The 14,875-nt window shown below is 31.4% G+C and overlaps 1 protein-coding gene across 1 annotated transcript in view; it reads left to right on the plus strand.

Annotated features, from left to right (window-relative positions):
• The window catches only part of nvy (CBFA2/RUNX1 partner transcriptional co-repressor nervy), a 46,887-nt gene extending 35,237 nt beyond the window's left edge, over positions 1-11,650 (plus strand). Inside the window, exons 7-8 of the mRNA XM_014438802.2 lie at positions 4,112-4,262; positions 8,776-11,650. Of these exons, the coding sequence (XP_014294288.1) occupies positions 4,112-4,262; positions 8,776-8,879 (255 nt within the window). The 3' untranslated portion in view covers positions 8,880-11,650. The remainder of the gene's footprint in view (positions 1-4,111; positions 4,263-8,775) is intronic.
• Positions 11,651-14,875: the final 3,225 nt, after the last annotated feature.

The following is a 14,875-nucleotide window of genomic DNA, read 5'->3' on the forward strand; positions in this document are numbered from 1 at the left end:
GTTGGCCGAAACATTGGAACATTAAAATATTAATAAAAATAAGAGATATAAAATGTAATAAAATAATAAGTAACTATTATTTTATTTAATTTAATAAAATTTTTTAAAATACAGCTGGTATTACATGGCGTACTATACATCAAGTAAACATAATTACATCATTGTTATGTTGTTTTGTGTTGAAATAAATTGATGAAAATTTGTATTTAAAAATAATTAGAGGTAAATATTTTTTTTTTGTCATTGCAGTTACATTGTGAACCAGTCCAAAAACCGTTCAGAAGGCTTATCCCATCTTAAAATATTTTTGCGCTATCTGTAGAAATTTATCGAAATATTCCGTGTTCTCATTGGGTAGAGTTAAATTTTGATTTTCGAAATTTAAGTTTACTCTCAGTCGTAAACCTACACCCTCCTGTCTTATAGTATCCTTTCTAAATACTCCACTAACGCCTGTTGAACAGATTCGATACTTAGGACTCCATCTTGACAAGAGACTTGCTTGGAATCCGCATATAATACTGAAACGACAAGAAACTGCTCTTAGATTTCGATTGCTACAACACCTACTTGACAAACGCTCTAAACTTCCCATTCACTACACAACATTATTATACACTACGATAATAAGACCAATTTGGACATATGGAATTGAGCTCTGGGGCTCTACCAAACCATCGAATTCCTCCCGCATCCATTTCTTACAATCCAAAATCATACGTAAAATCCTTGATGGTCCTTATTACGTTACAAATAAACTCATCCACAAAGACTTTAACATCCCATTCGTTGGAGATTTGGCCCAAAACAGGTATGCGTCTTTTCATTCCAAACTCCTTATTCATCCTAACCCATTAATTCTTAATCTCTGATCTTTAACAATCCCTGATAATCCTCCGAGGCGTCTGAAAGAAAGATGGCCACGGGACCATCTAATTTAAATTAATGCTTGAAGTACCACCAATGGGTGGTTCCTTCCGAGATTTTCAAGAGTAAATGAAACATTTACTTATTGTATTTATTATTTGTACAGTTGTAAATCAGATTAAATAAATTTTAAAAAAAGTTTATTTATGCTGGGCTCACTGAGGTATTGATTGATCATATAGTGTATAATTTTTACCGTAACATATCTTTTGTTGTGAGCAAAGAAGGATGGATAGATTTCCGTATAGAATACTCAATACACACCTCCAAAACCAAAATTTCCTACTATATTCTAATTCTGTCCTATCGGCGATTTTATTTTATGACCTAAGAGAAAATAATTAAAATTAAAATTATGATATGAACATAATGTCATTTAAACGAAGAAAAACTTGATGCCTCTCTGAGATCGATACTGAAGAGATTATTCTGTCTAATCACAATATCACTAACTTTATATAAATCAGAAATAAATACATATTTGGAATGAACATACATTGCAACTGAAGAGAATAAAGAATAACAGTGTAATCACCGTAATTTGAACTTCGGTACTGGGAACACACCAGTAATCCAAGCTGGGGTTAAAAAAAAACAAACTATTTTTGAGAAAACTCAGCAGCCAATAAAATTTTTGTTTTCAAATAAAAGTGCAAATATGTAAAAGACATTTTTAACTTCCCGATCTATTTACAAGTAAATTACCATGAAATTCGAAAGTGGGAATTCTTTCAACAGTTTCGATCTCGTGTAATCTTATTCCTATAAAAGTGTTCATAATGTATTTTGCTGGAATTATAAATAGACCACATCTATTGTATAAATCATTTGATTCTGTAAAAATAATTTAATTAACAGTAGAAATATGTATAATACAAATATTTTTGGCGAAATAATTTTTATATTTATTTTTTATCACGTTTTAAATAAATCCATATATTTATTTTTTCAATTTTAAATGGACAATATTATAATTTTAAAATATTAAATTATCTCTTAGCATTACTAGGGATGTATTTAGTAATTATTTTATTATTTAGTGATTATTTTTATTTAATTGTTATTATTATTACAAATATTATTATTCTTTTACTTTCTATATACATTGTTTTATTTTTATCTTCTGTTTATTTAGAGAGAGATTTTATCTATTTTTATGTAATTTTTTTCATTCGCTTATTTATTTGATTCTTATTTTATTTTATGTTATTTTTTATTTATTTTTTTTTATTATTATTTTTTTTTTTTAGCATGAATGTGATCAGTTATCACTATTACCTAGCAATGACAGATTATAATATTTATCAATAATTAAAATTTTGCAATTAAAAAAAACAAAACAAACTAAGGGTGTAAAAGAAAACGAAAGTGTAGCCACCAAAACACGGCTAGTGAATCAGCGATGATATATGTCTCATAGCACTTGACGAAAAAAAAACCGACTTCTTTAAAAAAGATTTATTTTTTAAAGCTTCAAACCGTAAATTTCCCCCAAAATATGTAAAAATAAACATAGCTATGTATATTGGTATTGTTGAATTATTTTACTCCATTCTTCTTAATACTTTTTTTAATCCATATTTTCAGTAATCCGAACCCCCCTCCCTTGCTACAATTAATTCGGATTACCGAGATACACTATATAAATTACTTAACAAAATTTATGTGTATAATGTACGTTATAAAATAAATATGATAATTGATGTATGGGAGAAGTTGATAGCTTGTGTATTGGGTCATAATTGACAATTGACTAACCTGACCGTTAGAGTTCTGTTCTCATGAGTATTTTGTCTATCGTAGATCTCACAGTAATTACTTGAATCAACTTAGCGTTAAAAGAAATTCATTAGATTGGAGATTTGCCGATGGTACAGCTATCCTATCCTCCATCCCGATTCGGTAACAGCCTCATCCAATCTCCAATCACACTTCACCCGGATGGAGCAATGGTGCAACCAATTGCGTATAAGAGTCAACGCAATTGAAATTCACCCTCCGCCGCAGGTTCTGTCCACCTGTTACTCTTAATAATATTCCTCTACCCAGATCCGACACAGTGCGATATCTTGAATTTATCTTAGACAAAAGACTCGCCTGGAACCAACATACTAGACTTAAAAGACAAGAACTCAACAGACGATTCAGCCAACTATACCGACTGCTCAGCCGGACCTCTCATCTCTCATTAGAAAACAAACTACTAATTTATAAGACAATAATCAGACCTGTCTGGACCTACGGACATGAACTTTGTGGAACACCTAAACCGTTGAATATCAAACGTATCTAATACTTTCAATCTAAATTCCTTAGAACCATAGTTAATGCACCCTATTACGTTTCCAGCAGATCACTACACCACGACCTTCATATCCTTTTTTCCTTGACCTCATACCAACCAAATCCTCAAAATTCCATATAAACCTTTCTAACCATCCTAATCCTTTGCTTCAATCCTTATCTAGTTCCAACCATCCCTACAATCCACCTCGAAGGTTGAAACTGCAGTGGCCAAGAGGCTTATTGTAAAATAAAAATGGACAATTGGAGTTCTGGCAAGGTCAGATTCTCCACTCAAGTTGAGTGTTTGCGGCTTTAGCGCACTTGCTCAGCCTCCTCTGGTTCACTACCAGTGATGCGGCGAGAGGGATGCGCTGGGATCTTTTGAGATCTGTTCTACCCCTCACACGTGGGGGATAGAGTGGGCTCAGGGATCCTCAGGTCGATTGTGTAAATATTGTTTATAAGAGTGTAAATGTGACTAGAGATTATTTTATTTTTTCATGCACATAGTTTGATTATGTTCATTTTCTTTATCCTCCTGTTTGTATATATATTAAGACAGATTTTATTTATTTTTATGTACTATTTTTTTCTTTCATTTATATATTTATTTTTCATTCTTATTTTATTTTATTTTAGTATGAATGTGATCATTCATCACTATTATCTATTGCTCACAACGGTGTGGCAGATTGTAATATCTATCAATAAATAAAATGATTTATCCAATATTCTACTAATTTTTAATTTTCTAGGTAGAAGAATTTAAGTTACTCTAAAAGTAGTTCGTGAGAAGCCTTAATTATCCCGTTGGAATGTTATCTGCTGTCCTTTCCTAGATATGTTGTAGTGAACACAGGAGGAAATTAGTCAAAAGAGGTTTCTGTTCTTGTTTCAGATGCTCAATTGCATTCTATCTATGGTAGAGAAGACGAAGCAGGCCTTGGCTCTCTTGCAACATGGTCCCATGGTCGCTCGCGAAGATGAAAGACTAGCTCACACTGTGAGGGTCACAGAAGAGAGGATAACCCAGATTCGTAAAAAAGCAGGTATTTTTGCTATTTTATTTAGTACACTAAAACGGGGTTACCTTGCATCGAATAAGGTAGTTTAGGTTTATGGATATACTGAATGTAATAATGTAATTCTATTTCGAAACACCTTCAAATCGATTTTCGACTACGTTTAAATCGGGATGAATTTTCAGCAGAATGAAACCAATTTTTTCCATTATATTCCGGGATATAGCTATTCAGAATTTTTACAACTTTTCAGAATGGCCAAACTTCAGATTTTTTTTATTTTTATTTAGAGAACGGAGGAACTATCTGGAAACGTAAACTAATGGTGTAAGATTTAAAAGTAGACCCCACTACAAAGCAAGATCAAATTCTTCTCTATCCAAGAACACCCCAATAATGTTCGAAATAAAGCTGTTTAAAGTTGACGAGGCATAATTCTATCAAAGAAGAGTTAACAAATAATTTAAAAAAAAAAAACACATTCGAAATAGTGCTATTCAAAGTTGGCGAAGCATAAATCTACCAAAGTTTAAAAGAAGAGTCTGTAAAATGAAAAACACCGTTTTCGTAATCTGTAGTATGTGATTATATTGTAAGATAATTGTTTTTGTACAAAAAGATAAGTGTATATAGTTTTTGGAGAAAATTTCCTAGATAGTTTTCCCCGGAGTCAATGTAGCTGTTATAGGAAGGTTTCCTTTTCATTAACCTGTTAGTTATTTGAAGAGTATTCTTCTATAAGGAAGTCAAACTCCTCGTCAGAAAGAGAATGATCAATAGATGAGTAATCTATCCTTATCAAGCGTTTTGTTGCGTACGACTGGCCGACAAATCATGTCTAAGTTGGTTGGTGACCCGTTTTAGCAGATTAATTTCATACGACACTTTCTTCTGCTTCCCGCTTTATTTCAATTGTTGAAAGGAAAGTGAATGTGAACCCCTTTTTCACTGACTGTACTTCGTAAACCATGAACAGTTAAAATAATTATGTACACACAAACAAATTAACACATTTTCTTATGTCCCCTTTTCTCTGAGAAGCAAATAAGGAATGACGATAAGTCTTCTTTTTTTATATAGTGTAACGCTGAATACTTTACTTTTTGCTACTTTTCTGTTTATTTCCTCAATTTTCGAAAGCGGACACGCGTCGAGGTGTGTTTTTTTCCCGATTCCTCTAAAACAGAAAATAAAATATGAATTAGTAAATTGCATTACGTATGTGTGACATAAATCGATAAGAAAATTTCTACCATTGGTACTTGAAGGTATGTAATGAAATACTTGGCTGAGGGCCTCCGCGTAATGTTTGAGCAAGGAGAACAAATAAAAACAATTACTAATAGTTGTGTACTACCCGGACTGAGAAGATCCGGTCGCCGATATAAGATGAAATGATGTCGACCAGGGCCCTGTTTCATAATGAAAGCTAATAGTACAAGTGTAGAAACTAGTGTGGGAATAATACTAAAACTTATTTTTTTCATGATAGGGATGACAAAAATTTAAAATTCCTAAAGTACAACTTAGTATTGTACAAGTCTGAGTAATTGAATTAAGATAAATCTACAAGACTAATAGTATTAGTTTGTACTTTATTATGAAACAGGGCCCAGTTGGTTTGTGAATGGGTGAAGGCTAAGTTGTTGAATGAGCGTGGAGTGGGATACAGAGTCCAATGCCTGTTTACAGTCTAGTGAAATCATGGCTGTGGCAAAGTGCCTGTTGAGCCTATTTGCAAAGGGGCTTGGCTACATTGTGGTCGTTACTCACATCACGCGAACCCCCCCCCCCCCCGGGTTACATCATCCAGGTGTGTAAACCTATTTATAGTCCTTAAATAGCCCACGACCATGCGAGGTTTTCACTTTTATACCTCTCATTACAAACGCTTGTACTCTCCAGGGTGAGAGACTGGGCTCAATTACCCCTTCTTCCAGAAGTCGGTGATGTCCAGAACATAGTGTCCTCATTTGGTCGCAATTGGCCTGCCATTCCCCAATAAGTTTCCAAATATTGGTTCTACACGCGCTAGGTTAACACTATAAACGTTTAAAGCGGGTCAAGAACCGTAAAGATCAATATCTGTGACGGAGTAGCTTTAAAGTATATCGTGTCCAATTATTGTATTAGCAGAGATTTTTCAGGATCATTGGTGGTACATCTTTGTAAAAATTCTCGCTAAATTTGATATTAGCTTTACATTGACTTGTTATTTCAGAATGCAGAGATGCATTAGTCATGGATACGCCCTTTATGAGGCTAAATCGTAAAGTTACATTTTTCTACACGAGCAGAGTTTATGATACTGAGGGAACTTTCAGTACCAATAAGGGCTGTTAGCCTTAGTTCCGTTCAAGGTTAGATTGAGGCTGTTTAGGAACGCTGTTGTATCAGCGAGCAAGTTAGAAGCAGCTGAGGGGTTAGGTTCGCATTAGGTCTGGATTTATTTGGTTTGGACCGCAAGCGAAAGGAACGTTTTCAATTTCCGATAATACCACATTGTTTAGAAACAGGATTCTTGACTAGTCACGAAGATCTGGGATACCAGTCAGTTCCATAGTAATAACATAACCTGGTTAACATAGCAGCACTTAGAGGACAAGGGAGTGAATAGACGCAGAATGCTATTCAGTCAATTCTGTGGATCTAGCTTAGTCATAAGCCTTGTCTAATTTTAGTGTTGTATTTTCTAATAACCTCCGTCTAATGCGAATATTCATTAAACATGTGATAAAAGTATCTCTTTTGTACAATAGTTTATGTTATTCGGCAGAAACTACTTGAATGTTACAATTTTTGCTTAATTGCTTTAAAGTTCGCGTATATCTATATACTCTTCGTATTGTTGGGATCTGGTTGCTAAGCGATTCCTCGTGTGTATTTCATTCTTAGGTTTAACTTATAGTGCTTCAAGTGTGGCTATAGCAGTATTAAACGTTGAACTACACTCGTGTATTAAGAGCTATTAGCACAAGAGCCCAAGAGGTGAAAAAAGGCAGTTATTTCACCCCAATTTTTGATTACTTTAATGAAAACTATACATAATTACTAGTCACAATAGATGAGTCTGCCAAATATAGGTAGGGGGGATAAAAAATGGTGGCTGTTTCAAAACGTTAAAAATAATTATTTTTTCATTCGGAGCTCTATATCTTAAAAACTACCAACAACAATAGAAAATCTAAAAGAACATTGAGCCCTAATAGAGTTATTTACGTTCAATAGTTCTCGAGATATAGCTTTTTAAAAATTCATAAAAATGTTGTATGGAACGTACTGAAATATAGTTAATTTATTTTGAGAAATCTATATCTCTGGAACTATGTGACGTACAGATATCTATTAACACTCAAATTAAATCTAGTTTATGAGCTATAAAGTAATTGATGACGTTTATTTTCGTAGGAGCAGTAGTTTTCATTAAATTTGCTAAAATAAATTTATTAATAGTTGTTCGGACAACTAAAGTTAAAGTTTCTTTATTTTGAGTGTTGGCAGACATATGTGCGTCTTGTGGATCTAGAGATATATTTTTTAAAAAATCCAACATTTTATACGAACAACTAGAAATTAACATTTTGTGAGTTTATTTTGTCAAATATAATAAAAACTACTACTCCTACAATGATAAACATCATTAACAATTTTATAGTAAATTTAACTAGTTTTAATTTGAGCAGACATCTGTACGTACTATGGTTTCTGAAATAAAGCTTTTCTTAAATTAAACTTATTGTTCGAACAACTATAAATCAATTTATTTTATCAAATATCATGAAAACTACTATTCCTACGAAGATAAAGGTTATAAACTACTTATAGGTTATACCTGAGATATAGATTTCTCAAAATAAATAAACTAACTACTGATATTTCAGTACATTTTTATAAAATGTTGCTTTTTAAATGGCTATAACTCGAGAACTATTGGACGTAAATAGTTCTATTATGGCTAATATTTCAGCAAATTTACTCTTCTTTAAATAACGTTCTTTTAGATTTTCTGGTGTTGTTGGTAGTTTTTAAGATATAGAACAGTCGCAATTTTTTTATTCCCCCTACCTACACTTGGCAGACTCATCTATTGTGACTAGTAATTATGCATAGTTTTCATTAAAGTAATCAAAAATTGGGATGAGATAACTGCCTTTTTTTCTTCCCGGCTCTTGTACTATATATAATCGGTTAAGTGCATTAGGAAGTTGTCGAAAACGCATTTCCTATGCATCCATTGTTTTCTGCTGTATCTGCAATGGGATCTCGTTCCGAACCGTTCAGTTCTTGGATACTTATCCATCTTGACACAGCATTAAAAATTTAAAGAGTTTATAAACCAGAAAAAATAAGGCTTTAATGAGCAAAACCTTTACACACATAACTTAACAAATTTCAACAACTTTTATAACACTACTATGAACGTTACCTAGAATGACACTTGACGAATTATATTAGCATACATATTATAAATGTCATAAAAATTAGAGCTGAATTTTTATTATTTGTGTTTTGTTTTTAACTAATTTTTATGTCTTAACAGAAGATGCAATAACAGAGATAAAGAAGAAAGCACAACATGAACTGGAAAAAGCTACCGCAGGGCTCAAGATCCCGAGAAACAGAAGCTACTCTGATCTCTTTTGAGAAATAATCTTTATTCAGGTTTTCCTAATTATTGTGTCGTAGATTTTTTGTTTCATTATATTAATGAATCAATAATTTCACATAATACTGTATTGCTAAACAATCAGTGGGCCTTCAATGAAGATTTCTACACCCTTTCTATGAACTTACTTATTCGATACGTCTGATGTGTCTTTATTTTTGTTTTTAAATCCTATGCTATTATAAAAATATGATTATTGGGTCATTCTATGACAAATCACCGTACAAAAAATTAATTCTAATTAATTAATTAGTCAGATTTTGATGAAATATGGCACAATTAATTCTATTATCCTGATAACACCTGTATTTTTTTTCCATAATCATTCTTTTTGTTTAATTAATTTTTAAGTTTTAATTATTAATTGCACTGACACCTTTAAATATTTTTAAAGATATCTCTTTGAACCATGTAGTTGTTACTTCATATCTCCTTATAAGCAGTTCGGGTCTCCCAAGGTTTCCTTGCAATTATCACGTTTTATTAAATACAATTTATAGAAATACTTAATATCGCTGATAATAATAAGTAATAGTTTATTATTATCAGTATCAGATATTAAGTATTTTTATTAAATTTTATCGTTTCTTTTCTTATAAGACTTTTGAGTTGCAAAGGCTGACATGGTTATGAGTTCATGAAATAATATAAAATTGAGAAAGACTTTAAAGATTATCTTACAAACTAATTCAATTTTTGAGAGGGAAAAATCAGCAAAAAGTGTTTGTTCACACTCGTAATAATTGACAACAAAATTTGTATTTTTGGTGGAAAAAGAAAAAACAACATACGACCAGCATGTCCGGGAACATGTACCGGGAACATGTACAGAATGTCTTCAGCCTACATATCCAATCCACCCCCGCTTCCAGCCTTTAAAATTTTTGAAATACTTATTTGATTATCGCTAGGTCCTAAGAGTAATGTGATCTATCGTTTAAGGGTATTATTAATTATCTAATATTTTTCCAGCGCTCATCTCAAATGGTTTTGTTTGTTGTTAGTATGCACATAATATTCGGAATAATGTCCGAGAGAAAATGAGATTTTAAGATGTGCAATAGTAATAATAATTTCATTATTTGTTTATGGGGCAACCCCCGTACAAATAGTGAAATACATAAAATAACTAATCAATTGTAGTAATTTTACAAAAACTGTGAGTTAAAGATCATTTATATAAACTAATAACAAACCATTTACCCAAACTGGGCTATCAACATTCGCCAGAATAAAACAATAAAATAAAAACGTCACTTCATATTAAATAATATATAAAAAAAAACTATACATCCCATTGTGAAGATAGATATCCAGCTTTAAGTAAAAGGTTTAGTGTTACATATATAAAATTAAGTGTAAGATCCAATCGTGAGGGTACAGACAGAAATTCATACAACTGATTTTGGTTAATATTGCTTAATTTCGGCATATATCGGATTCGGTTCTCATGATACGCAGTTCGTTAGAAAATGGAAAAAATCCTTCAGTGCCGTTCCATCATAAGCTGGATAAAGCTTCTGTGGATCCAAAGCATATATGAGTGGACCGAAACTTAAAACAATTGCATATTTACCGGAGAGTCGTAGTTGGGCAATCATTCTCAAGTAAGCTATGATAGCAGCTGATATTAACAATGATCAATAACAAAAATTTTAGGTAGCTTTGAGGAGCATCCGTTTTAATGAAGACCCTACTCCCAAATAAAGACATAAGCAACAAAATCCTTCCAGAGTTCAATTCCCCGTAAGAATCCATCATCATAATTTTAGTTTCTTCGATAGGCTTAGGGGACAAAAAGTTTTCTTATGACGACTACGTCCTTCCGTACTGTTTTTACGTTGAATTGAATTATGAATTTTTTCCTTTAGGTTAGTTTGATTTTCCGCATCATTTGCACGCGAATCATCAAAGAATATAAAAAATTCAAGAAAATATATTTGATATGAATTCGAATTAAAGTCTAATTAACTTTCAGAATCCGTAAAAAAAAAAGAGTTATCTTATGACATTGGAAATTTCCGATTAAGATGCTCTGTTGAAGAAATTCGAAATCGAATTATTACTTTATTTATTGGTAAGTATTACAATCTGCCACAAACTAGGGCAATGAGTAATAGTTCAAATTGAATACATTCATACCAAAAATTAAAAAAAGAGATAAAAGTAAATTAAAAAAATAAAAATAAAATAAGTAAAAGAAATATAAAAAAAAATTATAAGGTTAGATCATTAAAAATAACCTCAAATTATTGACACCTTGCCACTATTATATCCTAGCAAGCATCAAATAAAAATTTCGAAAATTGCAGAGGTTAGAGTGGAGCGTTACCATGCATAGTTAGGGCATCCTTTATCTACCTGTTATAAATTGGACAGGTTTCTAATTTATCTTTACATTCCTGTTCAACGTTGTCCTGAGACTGTGGTAGCCGAGAGTGTTAAGGCGTCACATTAGCAATCTCAAGTCTGCGGCGATGCTGCACAGTGGTCACTTTATCGAAGTAAGCGAAGTCGAATTTTTTTTTTAAATCACTTTTACTTATTTAAAATGATCCCAAAATCTGTAAATCTAAAATGTGTGTGAGTTAATCAATACGAGATTCAAAGATAAAAAAAGTTAGTTTCCTATTCTGTATTACTTTAGGAAAAAAATCTATTTGGAAACTTGTTCAGTAAACTGATCTTAAAATGAGAAAAAGTCAGTATAGTTTACTAAATATCAAAACCAAACAGGACTAATATTTATCAAAATTATAACTCCTTATTATAAAAATTAAATTTAAATGTTATAAAAATTTTATAAATATTAAATGTAAATTTACACAGCTATTCTAATGGTTTTATTAGTTTAAGTATTTTTTTATGTTTATATTGTGTTAAATGTAAAATGTTTTACCATGTTAAATGTTAAATGCATGGAAACTCCTAGCGGATTTCCAAATTTCCAAACTTCTCGTTATTGTTTACTTCTAAGTTTTGATTACAGTAAATTATTACAACGTGCCTAAAGTAAGTGAAAAGTAGAAATGTGATGATTTGGCTACTGATTGTATTGTTGTTAAAAGTCCAAAACAATACTAAGACAATCAAAACACAAACTACGAGCAAGTAACCTAACACGACGATGTTGAGCTCAGCATGTCTGTTGCATGGCGCCATTCTCTATTTAACAGACCTAGTAACACGCTCTCAACCATGCTATATGTTATATCGTTTTAACATGGTAAAATAAGGAAATATTTCTTCATTTAACACTCTTTAACATGTTAAACTAAAGATCATGAATACCCCTGTATCTACTGAAAGCAGTCTCGAAGATTTTTGATAAAACTTTACTAATCATAACGTATCTTTGAAATTCAATAAGTTTATTTTATCCACTATATAGTAGTTTCGCTAGCTCAGATTATTAAAAGTGACCACTGAGCAGAGGTTAGAATCTGTCCTGGACGGATTGATTTTTATTTTTTGAATGCCACCGAATAAAAATTTGACCTTCCCACTCTGATAATTAAAGTTGGTAACCTGTATACTATCACTTAAACCAGGAACGGCGATTACTTGAGGATTAACAAGAAGAAAAAAATTTCAATGTTGTCCTTCAAAGGATTTAATAGAAAAATACCTCTCAAAATTTGTGGACCGAATTGAATATATGGAATTAAAGAAATAAACAGCTGGATTTTCATTTGCTTTTGTTTTGTTTTTTTCTTTTCAGATTACCAATTGTTGTTATTTAAGATTTTTTTTTTTAAATATTGTTATCCAATCTATTATGTCATGTGATTTAAATTTCTCATCTGTAATTTATTTGAAAAAAATTATTTTTAATTTTTACATATATGTTATATTGTTCTTATTTCTTTATTAATAACTTTATTTTCACATAAAAATTATTATTAAAATGTATATTGTACTGTATTATAAAATATATACACCTTATATTGCTTGTTGGTATTTTATTTTAATGGCGTAATGTTAACCCCATGGTTTATTATACTATTATAAATGAGGTAAAAATTAAGACCGATGAAATAGTGAACGCCATTAATGCGTTATAATTAAACAAAGAATCATTGCCGATAGAAGAACCTCGCAAAAATTAGACAGCACTACAGTGCATTCCATACCATACACGAAATCCTATTCTGATCAAATATCCAAGTGTGTAAGATGTGGCAAAGTTTACAAAAGTGCTTCACATTAGAAGACTCGGTACACATCAGTTGCTTGCCATCTGCGCATCCAGTAAACAACATGGTACACCTAACCTTAAAGGTATTACTATCTGCCTGGAATACTCCATACTCATCTTATCACAAATATGCACTAACAAGAAGATTGCAAGGTCTTGGGTTCACGGATTTAGCTCAAATTTTGTTGGATGGTAGATTTAGTTCCTCTGTTGATGAAGATATTTGGATATAGGGGCCACTACTCAATACATTTTTAGATATTTGCAATTGAAGATGCAATTCATACGTTAAATGCAGCTCTGTAGCAAACGATTACACGGTGGTTAGGACCTGGGTTCGAGTCTGTGGAGGGTAAACTATTTTTTTTTTTATTTTATGTCTATTTTTACATATAATGATACCGAATGGAGTTTACATAAATTGGAAATGAAATGTCTTTAATGACTAAAAACCTTATAAGAGTTTTATTTGTCATTATCATTCGTATAAGTACAGAATATTTATTACAAAACAGTAAAAGCATTTATTGTTTTGAAATAAATATTTTGTAACGAATCGGGTTGCTACAGAACTTAATTTAACGAGTGAATTGCATCTTCGAATGCAAATATCTAAAAACATTTGAGTAGTGGCTCCTATATATCATATATCTTCATCAACAGGGAAATTAAATCTACCATCCTACAAAATTTGAACTAAATACGTGAATCCAAGACCTTGCAACTCTCCCTGTAAGACACATCAGTTTCATCAAGACAACACGTTTCCTCTTCACAACCATAGTCTCCTTGAATACAAGAGCCCAAGAGGAGAAAAAAGGCATCTCACCCCAATTTTTGATTACTTTAATGAATAATATGTATAATTAATAGTCAAAGTTGACGAGTCTGTCAAGTATAGGTAGGGGGAATAGAAAATGGCGGCCGTTTCAAAGCGATAAAAAAAAAATTTTCATTGGAAGCTCATATCTTAAAAATTAGGAACAAAACAAGAAAACCTAAGAGAACGTCATTTAAAGAATAGTAAATTTGCTAAAATATGAGGCCTAATAGCATTATTTACCTTAAATATTTTTCGAGATATAGCTTTTTAAAAAGCAACGTTTCAGAAAAATCTTGTATGGGACGTACTGAAAGATCAGTAGTTAGTGAATTTATTTTGAAAAATTTATATCTCAAAAACCATTTGACGTATAGATGTCTATTAACACTCAAATTAAAGCTAGTTTAATGAGCTATAAAGTATTTCATGATGTTTATCTTCGTAGGAGTAATAGTTTTCATGAAATTGGCTAATACAAATTGATTTATAGTTGTTCGGACAAATTTTGATTTGCTAAATTTATGTTCATATGTGAATATCATAAAAACTACTATCCCTACGAAGATAAGTGTCTTAAACTACTTTATAGTAAGTTAAATTTCGTTTATTTTGAGTGTTGGCAGACATATGTGCGTCTTATAGATCTAGAGATATATTTTTTCAAAAATCTAAAATTTTATACTAGTTGTTCGTATAAAATTTTATACGAACAACTAGAAATTAACATTTTGTTAGTTTATTTTGTCAAATATCATAAAAACTACTACTCCTACAAAGAAAACCGAGCTTTAATTTGAGCGCTGGCAGACATCTGTACGTCCAATGGTTTCTGAAATGAAGTTTTTCATAAATCAAACTTATCGTACGAAAAACTATAAATCAATTTATTTTAGCAAATATCATGAAAACTACTATTCCTACGAAGGTAAAGGTCATAAACTTCTTTATAGTCC

The sequence above is a fragment of the Halyomorpha halys genome, unplaced genomic scaffold (assembly GCF_000696795.3).
Source record: "Halyomorpha halys isolate HHAL.00 unplaced genomic scaffold, Hhal_1.1 Scaffold68.1, whole genome shotgun sequence".
NCBI classification, from domain to species: Eukaryota; Metazoa; Arthropoda; class Insecta; order Hemiptera; family Pentatomidae; genus Halyomorpha; species Halyomorpha halys.